Genomic DNA, 18,214 nt, shown 5'->3' on the forward strand with positions numbered 1-18,214 from the left:
TCAACAAGACAATTGTTCAATGCATTCAGCACATAGGGTAGCAGAATGGTAGCATAAACGTTCTTGATTGGCCAAGTCGCAGTGCAGATTTTTGGTTCGTAATTTGCAACAACGACAAGTAATTCGGAATAGGGCAGAACTTTTAACTGCGATTACTAATGCATGGCAATCATTACATAGGAATTATCACAGAGATTTATGCCTCTCCATCTCGCGTCGTGTAAGACGAGTTATTGACGCCAATGGAGCAATGACCAAGTATTGATTTTAAACTTCATTCATTTTATCTTTTGATTTAGCTAAGTACCTTAAACAAAAATAAATGTTTCATTTCCTTGTCTTTGCCTTAATGTTTTTCGTTTGATTTTTTAAAAACTACGGCATACTCGTGTAATTTCCACGGTTCTCTGTTTGGTACTTTAATCCAAAAATAGCCGCAAGTCTGCCTCTAGTCTCTAGTGCCACTAGCGACTAGCGGTCGTGTGGTAATTGTGTTTAAGAGTGGAACTTGTCCTTTGTATTCACAAAATTTGAACTGATGGACTGAATGACAGATTGTCAAAATGACAATAACGATAACAAAGCGAGGTTATTGGTGCTTAAGGGTAGTTTACACTTCATGTCAGGGCCTTGAAAGTGACGGACGAAATTTTTTGGCCGCAATAGTACGATATTTTTGGTGGCATATTCCTGTTTCAATTTAAATTTGAAAATTTTTGCCGAGGCTCGATCAAAGAGGCAACAGCGCTGTACGTCCATTTTCCGTTATTGAAAACACCATTAAAGGAAAGTACCTAAGATGAATCTTTTATGTTCTGAAGTAAAAACCATTTTTGCGTTAAAATTTGATTAACAATGACAGTTTGACGTTTATTAGCTAAAGTTAGCAAAGATATGAAAAATCTGCCACTGTCAAAGTCATAGCCGCCCCTTATCTAAGTAAAAGTAATTGTTGATCACACCGTAAGTATATTGTAGTACATAATGAATCAAATTAAACGGTAATGAAACTGATGTTTTTTTAGTTTTTTACTGAACGAACATTCTTTGCTGAAAAATGAACCGTTAAACTCAATATTTTTTTAATAATAACATTCAGTTTAAGCAATTATTCTGGGTGTATTGTGGGTTGCATCATTCTGTAGTTATTGAAATAAATATTTTTTTGAACCTTTTTGCACCTGAAATCCTTGTCGATAGTGATTAATCAGTGCATAACATTATGTTATCTGATGTAACAGACTGATTGATCAACTGTATGGTGGATAAAGTCAGCTGAGGAAAAGATGTTCATTAATATCTTATCAAAAGTACACAGGGAAAAGCAAAGTCGACTGTCACATTTTTAATTACAATTTATTGAAGCACCATTTCATGCAAAATTAATATTTTTTTCATTAAACACTAACTCCTAATAATTCATCATACAAAATAAGTACAAAATAAATCAAGATAATATAATATTAGTATCAAAATTCATAGGATAAAAGCTAAAGTATCATTACATATACATACTCAATATCGTTTTATAAATAGGTGTTTATCATATAAAAGTATAAAATAATACAAAATTGGCATGTTTACAATTGAGCCAATAGATTGTTTGAGGAAAAGTTTAGGCGCTCTTCTCCTGATCGATAATTTCCTTAGTCGGTAGAGGATTTTTTTCACAAGTTTCCGCGTGTTTTAGTTTGCTACTATCAAAATTTTCGATACCGGAAATCAGCTGTCTCTGACCCTTTTCTTGTTCGATCACTGAAAACAAATATCTCCTCGTAACTCTTTCTTGTCAAAGCAAAATATGTAAGTACTTTTTATTTTGTGAGTAACATATTAACACGTAAAATGTAATAAACCAGTATAAATTTTTTCAAGTAGAATTAAAGCAACACAAATCGTTCGTTAAAAAAGCTTCACCTACCTTCAGTATCGGGTAAAATAATTTTTTCAGCTGTAGTGGTAGGCTTCATTGTCGTTTTGTCGAAATGTTCGACGCCGTTTAGGAGATTAAGATGATTTTTTTCTTGCAGTACAACTATCATGCAAAAGCAGGCATTATTTAAACATGCATATTAAACAACCAAATTAAAAAAAATTAAAGTAATTATCTATTAGGACAACTCGGTGCATTGAGCTGGTATTTATTTAACGTAATGTAACAAAACATTGACATTTCTTGTTGCAATAGGCAATAAATTAAATGTGTAAGCTCATGCTTTATTAACCAGGCTGAAATATTTGCTGATACAGATCCAGTTTTATTAATTCAGACATTATGCCAACAGTCTCAAACAGAATATCGAAAACAACAAATATTTCAACGATGCAATTAAAACTATTTTTACCAGTTAACATCGATAACTCACCATCTTTGTTAGGAAGCGGATTCTTCTCTTGAGTTTCGGTATGTTTCAATTTACTTTGGTCGAAATGTTCAATGCCTGCAATCAAAGCTTTTTCCGTTTTCTCCGCTGCTACATCTAAAAACAAACACTCGATCGTCAATTACAAAAGAAAAGTCCTACTATCGGAGAGCATTGTAAATAAATCAATTGGTATGTCGTTATTTAGTTAGTGAGACAAAACGATATTTTTTTTTTATCTACAATCGAGCGGAAATCCGGTGGCTTCGAACATCGGTTTCCGCACGACGAAATGTTTCAGCACACCTTCGCGTTCACAATTCCAAAATGACATCTGTTACGCATTATTCGCCAAAGCAGACGCTCTTGTTAAATTCATTTGGCAACAGTGCCATGACCTTTATGTTTACTGAAAATTTCAGTGGGGTTAAAAAAACGAGCTATCATTTACAAAGCAAACAAGGCAGGTAAATATTTTTTTTATGTTTTTTTGCGAATGCGCTTGTGTAATACCAATAAGCGGTCAAGTTTGAATTTATTAATGATAATGAGTCAGAGCATGTACAAAATGGTATGGGTGTGAAATTTACGTGAAAGGAGATTTAAGTGCAATTAGATAATTTGATTTTAATTTATCTCAGGACTGTCCAGCAATGACTACACCATAAAAGGTCGATAACTTGCAATCCTGATTAACAAGTAGATTGGTTGACTAACGCATTATCGCTGTTTTAATGCTCGGTTTCCGTTCTGGATGTATTTTCTGTTATGTTTTAAATAAATGTGTAATTTATAACCATTCTTATCTTTTCCCTAATGCGGGCACCACACAAAGGAATCGGATTTCACATGAATAAAAAATTACTAGATTAGTGAATGATTCTTGTAAAGCAGGTTACGTTATGTCTGTTTTTGTATTATGAAGTCTGCACTTGCCAGATGTGTTTTAAAAACAAATTGTTCAACCGACGATAATGATTAAATTGCTGCAACAACGACATCTGCTCTATTATTGAATTGTCTCGGCCTCAATGTGTGCACTTAAGACTCGCAAACTATAAAAGATTGCAGTCGTCTAATTAAATATTTGTTTGTCTCGTATTAATTAATTAATTCGCACCCAGAGCAGTGCCGTAACGTTAGAGGGGGCCCATGCAAGGTAATTGCTCCCGTCCGTTCTGAGCTTCTTTCACACCAAATTAGTCACATCACCCCACTTCGTTAGTTTCAATCCCTGTACGAAACAAAATTCTGTCGAGTGTAAATTTTTAATTCTGGGCCAATCCGTTGAAAATGCGGTTCGTTAAATCGGCAATGTCGTCCTATTGATCACGCAAACTTGTTCTTACTTTTACATGAGTCATTCCAAATGAAAGTGAGCAATATCGCGGTGTATTTTTGAGGTATCGCTTTTGGCAATGTGGGCGCTGACAACCGTTGAAATCGGAGAAAATTCTATTTAAATTCTCTACCTACACCGTCGAAAATGAAAAGACCAATCAAAATTTATCTGAGTTAATGTCGTTTAAGAAGGCACCCACACTTTGCAACTTTCAAAGAAATGAAAAATTAAAAACATCGGCGATGGTATTAAAAGTTAGTAGGAAGCCAAACAAGAAGGGGCGAGTCAGTGCGACCCCAAAGCCATATCCAGATCAGGGAACAGTATTCATTTACCTTGGGCGTTCGGTAACACGATCTTCTCTTTGGTATTTGTCCTTTTGAGGGACGAGGACTTAAAATTCTCTACTCCTGCGATCAGTGCGTTATGCGTGCGTTCCTGTGCCACATCTAGATTCATGCAAGGTGTACAGTGTGTAAGAGAAAAATCAACAACTACATAAGACAGAAGGAAACAGCGTCAGAAGACGTGGGAAGATTGGAAGGAAAGACAGGTGTCGAACTATATAACAACAATAAGGCGGAGGCGACAAAATTCCACACGAATTTCGAGTGTATCAGCTGGGCCCACGGTTCCTCACAAGATTGATGCGAATGTTGACTCGCTTTTTCCGCGTCGCCGTTGGGGGAAATTTTTTGCAATCATTACAAAACTACGAAGCGCGCGAACAGTGGAATAAAAATGTTTCACTTGCGGAGATACGACTGTTATAAATTACCTTCAGCGGAGGGAAGCACTATTTTCTCTTGTGTGTCTGCATTCTTGAGATTGGTCGGTTTGAAGCCCTCGAGCTCACTTTTGAGGTCGCCGGCCACCCTGGGGAGGTCCTTCAAGGCTGGAGCAGGAACTGGACAGGACATCTGCAGGAATTAAACAAAATCACGCACAAGTCCTCCCTCCTCAAGACTTTTCAGTTCAATTTAAAAGAATTGGCGAATGAAAGAAAAGAATACATCTGGCACATCATCTAACATTTAAAACAATAAAAACTGGTTTTTGTTCGGTTGGAATCATCTCTGAATAAAATTCGCCATCAGGACGACGACGTAGAATCGATAAGCAATTCTGAAAAGGACATTTTCGACATCAACATTTCACGTAAACAACAGAACCGAACAGCGACAAAAGTCGATCTGGGTCCTTGCCAGGACCAAATGAACCTTATCTTTTGAACCATTTACTTTGTGCCTACAATGCCTTTGTTAACTTGATGCTAATTTTAGACTGTCAAATTTGCGAACATTAATAAATAAATGAATACTTTAGCGCATTTAAATAGTTATTTTTGTATTAAGTGCGCAAAATGATTGTTTTTTGTTGGGGCATGAGAATAAGTTTTTGGTCGAAACCGTCAGGTCGAGACTTCAAACTCATTCGAATGCGCCAACAAAACAATCATCTTTCGCACGAAATACAAACATTATTTTTTCTATAACCGCATTTTAAATTTTTTTAATTTTTGTTAAATTTTTTCACTATATTATGCCGTTCACGATAGTTTTAAACACGCAGGAGGCCACGATATTTTTTTGTTAGATTGGCGTCAGGTCCTGTCATATATAAAATAGATTTATTATGTCAAATCACAATATTGCCAACTAAAATGTCAGATTTTCATAGACAGTCCGAATTTGAAACAATCGTGAACGGATAACAGGTATCAAAAATGACATACTTTGCAACTTGATAACGATGCATAAATGTCACGTTTTTTTGACGGTTGTAGAAAAAAATACAATAATGTCGCGCATCAAAACAAGATTTACGGTTTATCTCGAATCGAACTCTAATCTTAGGAATTATGTTAAAAAAATAACAACACGTTGAGTTTGTAAATGCCGCTTTTGTTTATTTGGACTGTTTTCAATTGTACTGATTAGGTACTAATTATCGCGGTATCCAGTCTTATCTGAATACATTTATGCCAAGTCTAATAATAAATCAAAATGATCAGTCGCGAGACATTTTTATGACAACACCGCCCGAGTGTTAATTATTTAAATAAATACGATTTACATTATTCAACGCGCCCATGCTATTGACCCTTGAATCCTCTTAATATTATACAATCAAATTTTAGTTGAGATTGTGCTTCCCTAAGATATAACTTGCTTCCTGAATGAATCTGTTTCGTGGTCTGGTGCACAACACAGTCCGTTAGTTGGTCTGCTGCTAATAAACTCTACCAAATCATTAATTTGTGTTAAAAGAGCGTAACTTAAACAATTCTAATTATGTACCTATTAGAAGTGACGTACTTGTCCACTAATTAAAATATTTCCATCACAGACCAGCTGCCGCGCTAATGTAAATATTTTTTGCAAGGTTAGATAATAATTTTTGTTAAGACTAGTTACAATTCGTAATTCTTCTTTTTTTTTAATGTCATGCGTTTCAGAGTTTACTGCAAATTGAAAACAACTGTAATTATCTCAAAATAAATAAGAATGTTTATGTGAATCAGTAAAACTAAAATTAAAAGCACTGTTAGACAAGTTGGAACTGTGGGAATGTACTTAATTGCTTTCTACCGTGTAGCCAAATAAAACCATTTGCAGAGGTTATTTTGAGATAAAACGAATTCCACGGATGCATTGAAGAATGAAAATTTAGTCGTGAACAAATGAGAAATTAGCAACCACAATACGTCTTGATAAATTTCAACTGATAAAAATTAATTGGTTCGAAAATTCAAGGCCAATATAAATGCAAATCTGTGAAAACAATGCACGTTCGTACCGAAATCTACGATTTTATCACTCGTTTGAAGAGCTTTTCGTAAAGAACAAACGAAACGAAATCAATGACCTAGACCTAGAGCTAGGACAGGAATAGATCAACAGATAAAGGTCAACCGATGGATAAATTACCGTGCACTGATGAACCGCCGTTGGGACGTGAAGTAGAAAACGTACTAGCAAGAATCGTATTAGATGTGAAATTTCATGATCTGACTTTTTCATTCGTGGGGTCTATACCATATATGGAACCAAGTTTACTCACTATGCTACACGTCAAATAACCTCGTGCGAAACACGACCATATGTTTATTGCCCCCTTTTTGAAAAACCAGCTGGCGCTACTTTTGGTGAAATTTACGTCTTTTCTGGTGCGCAATCTGTTCACGAACCCCCTCGACGAACAATCGAGGTAAATTCTTCACGTGAAACACTAACAGGTGACGGTTAATTAAACGCAATTGCCACAATATGATTCATTATTTAGAAAGTTTTTCTAACGTTTCCACGGGTCAACAAAGATTGAAAACATTCGGCAAGGACACAGTGTCAAAGATGTGCCATAAAGATATCTGGATATGGTAGAATTTACAAGATTTCCAAAGATGGAAGCGGAAATTCTGTTCTCAAAACCGAACAATAAGAAGTCATGTTCACAGGCATTCCTCCAATAGAAATAGATATCTCATTAAATCCGACTTAACGAACATAATTGGAGTTCTCCCGAAGCAGATTAAATATTCTGGTGATGGAACTCGGTGACCAAACGGGGTGTAATGCGATTCGCGTTAAGAACCTTGACTTCAAAGAAGTACATATCATTCCACGGTGCTCCACAAGAATTCAGATAAAAGAGGGCAGACAATACTTCACCTTTTATTAATGATATGCATGTCTTGTTGGCGCTGAGTCTTGCATCTACAGCCTTGTATCTGTTCCATTTGTCTATATTCATATTATGTATTAACTGAAATCAGTTTATTGGCGCGACTTTATTGACTGACTCACTACCCATCCCATAAAAAAGTAAACAAAATATTGTTAGTTTTAGAATGTCTTCTTCTAAAAGAAGGTTCGCCGATAAGTGATAACATGATAAATAAATATTTAAACAAAACTGTTTTTCAAAGGATAAAAATGGACGAATCAAAAGTTATATTTATCATATTTGGCCGAATCGATGGTATTTGAAGTATGATACATTTAAGGTAGTCGTGATTGCGTTCGGCGAGTTTTGAATGGGGAAAAACGTCAATGAATGCATAAAGCAAATAACACTTTTATCGGTAATAATTTTTCGATTTGTTCGACCGATTTAATCCACGCGATTAGTCAGCGGCTTTGTGACGAACGTCAAATTTTCCACATTTCGCAGCGCTTATAAATTTTAATTTTCCGTACATTTCATGTCCTCAGATTTCAAGTTACAAACATGTTTGTAATCCCAACAAAGACGTTTCCTCTGACGATCACGGAGTACAACAAATAATGAACAGCACCGTCCTGCATGTGTAATGACCTCAACTGATTAACATTCCACTTAGTTTTGAAACAACCTGCAGTCATCGAATCGAAGAAAGTAAACAACGACGTTTCAACCGAACATTCTCAGTATCCTGCGGTGGACAAGGAACGGTTAATCCGTCCTACAGGACACCCACGAGTTTTTAATCGACCCACCATATGGGAAAAAGAATCGAAAGACAAGGTTGACTTATTATAATCGGGAAAAGTAGGTTATGGTTGCAATGGCACAATGAAGATCTCCAGTATTGAGAGAAGATGCCGAAGATGAAGAAAGTCGCCCGGAATAACGACGGCACGTAACTTTCCACCGGTAGAGGGATATTAAGGAAAATTTGAATTTCATTTAAATTAAGCCAATTAATTTGAATTGATGTGATTTTTCGTCAGCGCCTCAGAGATTTTCTAATAAATTAAACTTTCACACCAATTAATTTCGCTCCGTGGTTGCGAACGTTCATGGAACAATAATTCGAGCATTTAACGACCATGAACCCGATCAACACGAGCAATTTGGAAAATTGGGGTGATCCTGAATTGCAACTTCAAAATCTTGTATCCAACATGCTAAATTGCAAAAATCAATGGCACAAAAAATTGTTACCTGTACTAAATAAAACACCGTAACGAAAATATAACAATGGTGTCGGTAGTGACACCTGTCCACCCACACGAACATATTTACGTTATAATAATTACATATTAATATTTATTGTCATCGATATTTATATAACTCAGAAAAAAAATAAAAACAAAGGAGACAATACAAAGTTGGTAAAAATTTTATTTTTTTACCGCATTGTCTAGACCTGAATCACTCGAAATGCTTAATATTACAAGCAAGTAGGCACCTGTTTCCTTTCAGCATTTCCGGCGACACCATATCTGCAGAATTAAAAAAAAAATCCCGTTTTTGTTTCCGTCTTTTTCTTTGCTAATTACTGATTATTAAAAATTTCCACTAATTTATTCAAAATTCGTTTTAAAACACAAGATAATTTTTGTGGGTGGACATTTTAAGCGGAGGTCGTTTTTTATGGAAAACATTTTTAAATAGTCACCCAAACAATTGCAATAATTTTTAAAATATCAGTTAGGCAATTTTTGTCATGCGATGAATTCCAAATATTTGCCGATCTACTCGACCGTTGTAAAAACGCAGAGGCTTTCCATAAAAACCGGCAATAAAAATCCAAATAAGATAATGAAAGAAGTTATAGTCTGTTCGATTCCCGACAAACCGCACCCTAAATTCAAACATTTCAAACGTGACATTTCAGTCTTGGGGGATAAGAGAGTCTTAAAATCGATTAACAGGATCCTGATAAAAAAATGAATTCCTACCTTGAACTTGTTGTAATTTAGGAGTTTGTTGAAAAACTTAAGAAAAGTTGAATTAGTAAATCCCTATAAGACCGGTACGATCAACAGAAGAGCCGCGGCTACGTCGAATGTTGCACTTGGAATGGGGATACTCGATGGCGATGCGCAAACGATGCTTTTGCAGTGGGGCGCGTTACTCCGTTGGGGACGATGAGTCATTGTGCTTCTACAGACGTCACCAAAAGGATTTTTTGGGTTCGTGGTGTTGGTTTTAGGGGATGAAATTGCCTCCTGTAAATCGCCCAGCTGGAAATGAACACTGTAGTCATTGATAAATGTCCCTTACTACTGAAAAATCATTATCAATAACGACAGTTAAAAAACGCCCCTATTAACATGTGGAAAACATCCTGGGTGGAATACCGTATAATAAGATAATCATAGATGAATTGGATAAAATAAGGAAATTTTAAAAATGGAAATAGTTAAAAATTCAGTTTAAAAAACTTAAGCAAGATAATCATGTTTAATTTTACATGACATTAACAACGCTATTATTCTGATGTTATGGATAGGCGAAAATATAAATAAAGATTTAGAAAGAATGACGCAACCCATTATACATTTTTGGACTCGTTAATAGTAGTCGAACAAAAAAAAAATATTGGTTTGTAACATTATACATTTATTATTAAAGACAAGGTTTTAGATTACTTGATATCTGTAATATTTTTTTAACATATTTATGGAAATCATTCATTTAGTTTTAACAAAAAATACATAAGTATATCATTTTAAATCGTTTCACTAAATTTCCTTCTTTAATATCTACATACATATTCGTTTTAGTAGTGGTGGCACGACTCAGAAAAATCCAGGTATATAGCATAGCTCTAACAAAAAAAAACAAAAACCTTAAATTTTCATTATCAAATCTATCGAGTAGTACAGTCGCGGACAAAAAACGGCATTAGGAAAAGGTTGTTGTAACACTCATACCTCTGATAACGTAAGCATGCTTTTATGACCATTCAGGTTCAAATTGTTTCTAATATTTCCACAGATTATTTTATTTCTCTATCATAAGCAGGCAAAAAATGAAGCATTTTTGTTAGTTTGACATTGAAAAAAACGTGCCTTCCTTTTTGAGAGCGATAAATACATACCTCTGTTGGCTGTTCACTACAGCAATAATTTGTTTCAACGGATGATAAAATAAATATTTTAAAATAAAAACTAATATGTATTTTGTTTTTTTTTTTAATCCCGAGTTACAAAATAATCTCGTCAAATTACACTGAATCTTTTTTCTCTAAGTAATTTTTTGTTTTAGCATCACAAGCACAGTTACCTTGCAGCACCGACCTTTCGTTGAAAACAAAATTGGATAAAAAAAAAAGCTCTTGTATAATTACAGTCGAAAACTGACCACAATAGAGACCAATGAAGTTTCCAGTGTTATCTGAATCTCATTTTCACAAATTTCTCATTTATATTTTGGACTCATTCATTTGTTGTCATTTTTTAATTCGGAATTTCTGTCAGTTAATAAAAGTAGCGGCCTACATATTTTCAATTCAACGAAAATGTGTCAGAATAATCGTCAACTTGATCAGAAGGAAAACTGTTGAGAAAATGTAATTCGTCCAATTGCCAAAATTATTGTGACATTACGTGGTTATATTTTTAATTGTCTTTTATACGCAAATTTCTATCCTGAAAAATGCAGTTCCTTCTCTGCAATTTGTTTATGATATCAGACACTAATACTTACTTTATCCAAAATTTAACAAGGACACGAAACAGCTCAAGATAAGTATTACTGTATTATTTTGTATAATGCAATGTGATTAGGTACCTGATAAGATAATATAACTTTCCTTACTGCATTTTCGTAAACGCGTTAAAGATCTATTAAAGAAAAACTCTTTTTATTTCATAAATATGTAGTTAAGTAACAATTTCATGTAATCTGTTTTTATTAAATTATCCAAATCATTTGATGTAGGTACAGTTGTGTTCGTTAAAGTGTACAAATAAATCTGGGACAATTGTTGTAACGTAACTCTCAGTTTCATTTGTTCATATAAATCTGGGACAGCTTATTTTTTGGGTTTTAAATTTGACTTCAAGCAGTGAAGTAATTAACATTTAATTTAAAAAAAAAATCAAAAACTAACAATTCAATGGTTGTTATTTCATTATCATTTGGGGGTAAAATTACTCTGAAAAGTATAGGTAATCACTTGCCAACTTTGACAAATAAATGAAAGCTGTTATGTATTTGTTCTGGCAGCTAAAAATCCATGGAAATATTGTTCAATATTCAGACCACATTACCTGCATTACATTATTAAATAAAATTGTCCCAGATTTATCTGAACATGACTGTACAGCTAGGTACTTTAGGGTTCTGTGTATCGGACTTAAAAAATATCAGAACATCACCATGGATGTGTCTTGGTCTTTGTGTGGAACTTATTTTTGCTATTTTTGTGTTCAATAAGCATTATTAGGTACTGGCTAGGGAGCGTACACACAATAAAGCTTGTAGGTACTTTTGAAAACAACTGTATGAATATTTCTCTATAATTCCAATCGTTACCAATAAATATGTATCTATATTTATGCCGATCCAACAAGGGTACAAGAGAAATGGTTTTTCCCAAACTGTAATCAACATGGACAGTCATCTGCGTATATAGCATAGGTATAGAAAACTATTTGACTTGTGATAGGTAGCTCACTAGCTATTCAAATATTACTTGATCATTTTTATAAATCCCAATCACTGTATTTGCCGAATTACAAAAGGCTCTTTTTCATCCAAAACAGGATACCTACGCGCTATAGGTACAGTGAAAATTGAACTTTTAGGTGAATCTAGAATTGATTTGAATTGTGTTTAGAGCAGTGGTTCCGAAAATGTGGGTCACAGACCGCTCAGGGTCCAACAGACACAAATGGGGTTTTAACATCTTTTTAATTTTAACTGCGTTGAAGAAAATAAGAAAGAACTTTAACGTTCTTATGGCTTCGTTGTCACCGCAAGTGGCGCTGTTGCTAATGCAACACACACCGAATTTACAGTTTTCTATAATATAGCGCCATAGATGGCGCTGTAACTTGCCGGTTCAGTCGTATTTCGACTTGGAGCACACTTTAATCAGAATTTACATTTTGTCTTATTTTATATTTCGACAGTTGTATGTACATGCATCGTTCTTGCGTGAATCTTAATTTCCGCAAAAATGAATAAAGATAATTTTCAATATGTCAATCACGTATTTTATGTGAACTGAAATTATTCGCTTTTTTTTTTTTTTAATATTTTTTCAGAGCAGGAATTGTTACATTGATGGCACATGTTTTTACTTCGTGGATGATGTCACTGTCAAATACATTAAAAAGCACAACTAATATAAAAATAACTTACATCATATTACACATAGTGCATTTACAATCATATTTGATATTTTAGTATTAAAATTAATGAATAGTATGCTTACCTTTATTTATGTCACTTTTTTGCAACAATAAAAATGTACCGGCTCTGCTGCATCTGGCGTTAAAATTCACAAAAGCAATAAATTCTGGTAGTCTGATTTCAGCCGACGTCAAATGATGGGTAGATTCACTAATTTTCGTCTGGTCCACACAATGCGCTTACACAAAATCGGCGAACCTCATCGTTGCGCGTAATTCCATTTCTGAAAAGATTAAACAGGTACCATTACTGTTAAGACCTCAGTAACTGCCTAACGTACGCATGCTACTTGTCGTTAAAAAAAACACTTAACATTTTACCGCCTAAGAATTTGAGCAAGGTTTTTTTGTTTTAGTTTGTTGTAAAACAACGTAGAATTGATGTAAGAAAAACACGAATTTTTATTTTCTACTTTAATTATTAGAAACAAAATGTGTTAAATTGCACATGTCCGATGTAACTGAATACATTAAAAAAAAATTATTTGATTTGGATTAAAATGAAACTAAAACATTGTATTTTCCACTGAATTAATTTTTTATGACTGTCTCATAAAAAACAATTCCAAACATTAGAACGAATATGTATCTCTACATTTAAATAGAAATAATATCGATGCAGATAACTATTCCAAAAATATAAATCTAATTTTTTTCAATCTTTTTAGAGACCGTCGTCATAGCAATGCCCAACCCCACCATTAGAATAAAAAAGCTTTCTTACAGGAATTTAGTTCTTTTCGAGAGCATTTCAAAAATCTAAAGAGTGTTCCTTAGATTATTAGGGCATTACTCATTTGGCTACCTAACAAATCCAGTTTCCGGCTGAAACTTGAATCATGTCCAATTTAACATGAAAATTAATTTTTGCGTTTGAAAAAATTTATCAAAAATATAAGAGAAACGTTATATTAATATCGAGATCAATCTTTGGCTTAGTTACACTCTTTAAGTTTTTGATATGCTTCGTTACCTAACTAATTTTAATAAATAAATTTTTTTCTGTACACCTAACTATAAAATAAAATTTAAGTCGTGAATACCCTAACTACATTACTGACTTTTCTTTGACATATGGGGCAACGTTTTAACGATTTCCACGTGCGCATCGCGCATTTGTAACAGCAACACATGTGTGCTATCCGCCCATGTAAGAAAACACTATTTTTTGGATTATTATTACACATTATACAAATCTCTTTACACTCAGGTAAAGGCCCCTTCACTTGCTCGTCCTCTGTAGTCCTTGTTTGATTTTTATCTGCCTGCCCATTAACCACCACACCACTTTCCTTTTCGACTTCATTTTTCGTGACCTCGTCGTCTTTCTTCTCCACTTCCTTCTTCATTAATCTGCTTTGCTTTCTGGGTCTCTTTGCTTCGTACTCGTCCGATAAACTGCTTTCCGAAATTTGCCTCTTGCGATTTTTTCCTTCGTCCTCCTTGACGCTGGTGGAGGGCTTATCGTCGCTGGGCACGGCGATCTGATCAAGACAGAGCAGACCAAACTCTTGACTAGAACAGCTGCTGATGCCGGAGTCTTGGGACGATAAACCTTTGAGACACGACTTCAACTCGGCTAATTTCACCGGGGAATGGGGTATTTCGTTACTCCTTTCGGCTTTTTTGCGCCTTCTCGGCCGTGGTGGAAAGAACGCCTTTCGATCCTGCGGGGCAAATTAAACATGAAACATTTATAAACAGAATCAGAGTGGTCCGACTGGCTCAACTCTGCAGTATCTTCCTCACACATCAAGTGGCTCTAAGTGGCTTAATTGGCGTGCCAATGGAACTCTATCACTTGCCAATTAAAGCAAAAACTGCATCGGTTTTCCATTAAATTTTTAGTTCAGGTCATCTCCTCGCATTTTATTTACTTTTTATCACAAAAACCCACGTCATCAAAATTTGAATATTGCATCAAGTACATAATATTCAATTACGTTCATTCTCTTTTTTGCAATACCTCATTCTCTTAGTTTTTACGATAATTATACACCATAATCTTCTGTTATATAAGTCTCAAATATTACAGGAACAATACATTCTTCATGTTTTTTTTTACATTCTGACATTGGAGAGTTCATTCATAATAATTTTCTCCTGGACAATACAACAATCAATTAAAATTGGACAAAGCACAATGAACTTGAATGAACTCATAATGTTTCGACCTGCTACAGCACGATCTACCTTTATGACATATGGCATACTGTAAAATCTTAAGCCTGCCATTTTAAATCAAAGATTAAAGGTAGTCATCATTAAATCACTTCATTAACACCCAAGCCCATGAACTAGAGGAATAAGAATTTGATTAGCACTTTACTGGAAGCACACAAGAGTGGTAAGTTTCCTTCTCCCAGAATTCATGCATACAAAAAAATTATACATATACACAAGAAATATTTTCAAATTCTGAGACACCATATATTTTTTTTTAACTTGAAGCTTTCTACGAGGAATATATTATGTAATTATACTTTTCATCCTTTCCCTGGCACAAAGGAAAAACAAACACCTGTCGCCAACTACATGGTCTAAATGGGTCACTGTTAAAATATCAACATGCATTTTTTCGTGTTAATGTTAATTTGTTATGATGGTCCACCTTTCCTTTATCGCTTTGATAAAAACTGGATCTTTGTTATATTGTAAAAAGAAGCTTGAACAAAAATTATTTTAAGATAAATACGATTTGTAAACCTTTTCTCGCCAATGTAATAAACAAAATATATATTGAAAAAAAAAATCTTACCAATAAACCCTAAAAAAAACACCAACCCACTCACAATGAATGAAAATAATAATAAGAATTAAAAAATTACCTGAACTCTGTTCAAATCTTCAACCCACTAAATTAAAAAAATTTAATACTTAATATTTGTCCCTTTGTGATATTCTTCTGTTAACTTTTATATCAACCAGAAGCACTTTAAGTTTTCAAGCAGTCTTTACACACACCACAAAACTTACTATTCACTTTTACTAGTCTCTATTGCAATATAACTGCAGATTTGCACAGTACCCTGGCAATAAACAACACAAATAGACAAGAGATAAAGTGAATAAGAGAGCAACAGGTAATGAAATAGATCAATATAGCACGCTCAAAGAGGAAAGGACACATTTACATATTACTATGTACATACTGTGTACTTCTAGATTTGAACGTTTGCTATCGACACTTTAGACTTTTGACTCTATTAGTATTGGAAATAATGAAAGAACAACGAAGATGTGAAAATCTGGCTTGATGAAGTTGCACGTAATTTTAAAAACCAATTATAACGGGGATAGCCATCCTTTGGATAGGTGAAACAAAGAAATTTGCCAGGGAGCACTTACAAATCTACAGTACACTTGCAAATGATAACTACCTGAAAGCATTTGTCGCAATATCTAAACTGCGGATTGTCGTTTTGAGACTTGCATTGTATACAAGTCCAGAAATCCGTCAGACCTATTGAAGAGTCGCCTTGCCTGCTGTTATCCGAATCTTCCGCGTCGGTGATGAAAGTTTCCAGTGAACTGTCGCCGACCACCGCTGCAGCGTACATCAAGCCCTAATTGAACAAATAAAGGAATAGGTTCGTTCAATTTGTCATGTACGGGAGATTGTATGACCTTCCCATTAAAAAGTAATTTATAAATAGTATATTGTACAACTAGTTATGAAAGTAATACTTTTTTTCGTGAATTTGCAGTTTGATTACTCTTATCTCTCATAAGAAGGTTTCACACTATGAAAAAATTGTAAAAATGTATAAATTTTATTTGGACTGTTCCCGTTTTTTTTTGGAACCAACTATAGATATTCTTTGACAATGAATTGAGTAAAATAGTTTAAAAAAGTACTACTTTCATTACGATATTTCGTTAAAAAAAGTGCTGCTTTCATTACGATTTTTCGTTTAAAAAAGTCAACTTTCATAATTAATAATCAAAAAAATTAATGCAAGGTCAGAAAATATCATAACCCCCTAATTTTAAATTTCTTTACAATTAAAATGTAGTCAATGCTTCTTTTTTTGAATCTTGAAAAGAGACGCTTAATAGATTACAAAGATAAAGAAAATTTTAAAATGTTTAATATTCATTGTTTGTTTCACATAAAGTACTGAATTGATATTTAATTGTAGACTAATATGATTACTAGTAACAAAAGAAACCAGTGATAATTACTTAAGATAAAACAAAATTCATGTAATTAGACTCTATCTGTTAGCAACATGGGCTAAAAAATTTAGGACAGTTATGACTTTTTTTTATTGAAGAAATGAGGGTAAGGTCAAAAATGGAAAGAAACATGGTCATCTGAGGCTTTAGTTCTTAAGATTAGATAAAATAAAAAAACGTAATGAAGACAAAACCTAACTAACCTCAGATTCATCAGATGAATCTAAAAAGATCACATCTGACCTGTCACCATCAGAGAGACTATCAATTTCATATTCTATATCTATTTCATACTCAGATGAATTTGATACTGTATCCGTTGTATCCCTCACAATGTCTAGAAATAATTCATTATTCACCCTGCCAACAGGAAAGCGAGCAGGAGCCTACCAGTCTCTTTACCCTGAATGCTATAAATGCTTTCAGTATCATCTGCACTGGTTGGTGAACTTTCGCTTTCTAATCGAAACCAATAATGATGTTTAGCTTCGACTTTAGCATCAATCTCTATTTCAAAAGATCTCTGCACTGGAACAAAACAACGATCGTAAATTGCGAGTCATTTAAATCTGTTTATTAAGGTCAAACAACGTTTACCGAGACTAAGTTACGCCCGAAACTAACGAATTTATTATTATTTAGTATTTTAAAATTAGTACTTACTCGTCTTCGTCGTCATCTTAACTGTTCCAGAAAGGCGTCGAAACTAGAAATTGTACTTTTGGCCTTGCCCACTTTAAACTTGTACAAACTTGCGTGCTTTTCCACGAAGCTATCCGGAAATACCACGCCAAACGATCACACGCGCTTGCGCGGGAAACTACACCATTTTTCATTCACACAAGTCTCGGTGCTGCCATCTGGAATTTTCAAATTCCGTAGGCACTTTACAAATGTATTTTATAATCGACTTAACAAAGATTTAACAGCAATTATTTACTATAATTACAACTAAGAAGTGTCCACCGTATTATATCACATTACATAATCACACTTAATCTGTAAAAAAAACAGTTATTTAGAGAATTTATATTTTGTTTGTCGTTTTAATACGTTACCGAAATATATGGTGATATTGATGTACAATCTACATTCGTTATCACTTAGAGTTTATGCAATTCAGAATCTGATTAATCAGAATGGCAAGTGCAAGGAACGTTTCACAATCACAAGTAAACGTATTCGGTTGGGTTGGCACT

The 18,214-nt window shown here is 34.1% G+C and overlaps 2 protein-coding genes across 5 annotated transcripts; both read right to left on the reverse strand.

Moving 5' to 3' along the window:
* Positions 1-1,337: 1,337 nt before the first annotated feature.
* On the reverse strand, positions 1,338-9,514 carry cib (thymosin beta cib). 4 transcript variants are annotated; one of them, XM_069053573.1, is made up of 6 exons: positions 9,372-9,514; positions 4,484-4,625; positions 4,041-4,154; positions 2,367-2,480; positions 1,922-2,035; positions 1,338-1,755 (listed from the first exon to the last, which is right to left on the reverse strand). In XM_069053573.1, the coding sequence occupies exons 2-6, from the start codon at positions 4,623-4,625 to the stop codon at positions 1,616-1,618; spliced, it is 624 nt and encodes a 207-aa protein (XP_068909674.1). In that variant the 5' UTR covers positions 9,372-9,514; the 3' UTR covers positions 1,338-1,615. The 4 variants fall into 4 exon arrangements, with proteins under 4 accessions (XP_068909674.1, XP_068909675.1, XP_068909676.1 ...); XM_069053574.1 differs by lacking the exon at positions 4,041-4,154; XM_069053575.1 differs by lacking the exon at positions 1,922-2,035.
* A 3,721-nt stretch (positions 9,515-13,235) lies between these two features.
* Positions 13,236-18,212, reverse strand: LOC138134963 (E3 ubiquitin-protein ligase Mdm2-like). The gene is made up of 6 exons (XM_069053571.1): positions 18,074-18,212; positions 17,679-18,014; positions 17,406-17,543; positions 17,219-17,352; positions 16,217-16,402; positions 13,236-14,503 (listed from the first exon to the last, which is right to left on the reverse strand). The coding sequence occupies exons 2-6, from the start codon at positions 17,692-17,694 to the stop codon at positions 13,865-13,867; spliced, it is 1,113 nt and encodes a 370-aa protein (XP_068909672.1). The 5' UTR covers positions 17,695-18,014; positions 18,074-18,212; the 3' UTR covers positions 13,236-13,864.
* Between the last annotated feature and the right edge of the window lie 2 nt (positions 18,213-18,214).

The sequence above is a fragment of the Tenebrio molitor genome, chromosome 7, assembly GCF_963966145.1.
Source record: "Tenebrio molitor chromosome 7, icTenMoli1.1, whole genome shotgun sequence".
Taxonomy (NCBI): domain Eukaryota; kingdom Metazoa; phylum Arthropoda; class Insecta; order Coleoptera; family Tenebrionidae; genus Tenebrio; species Tenebrio molitor.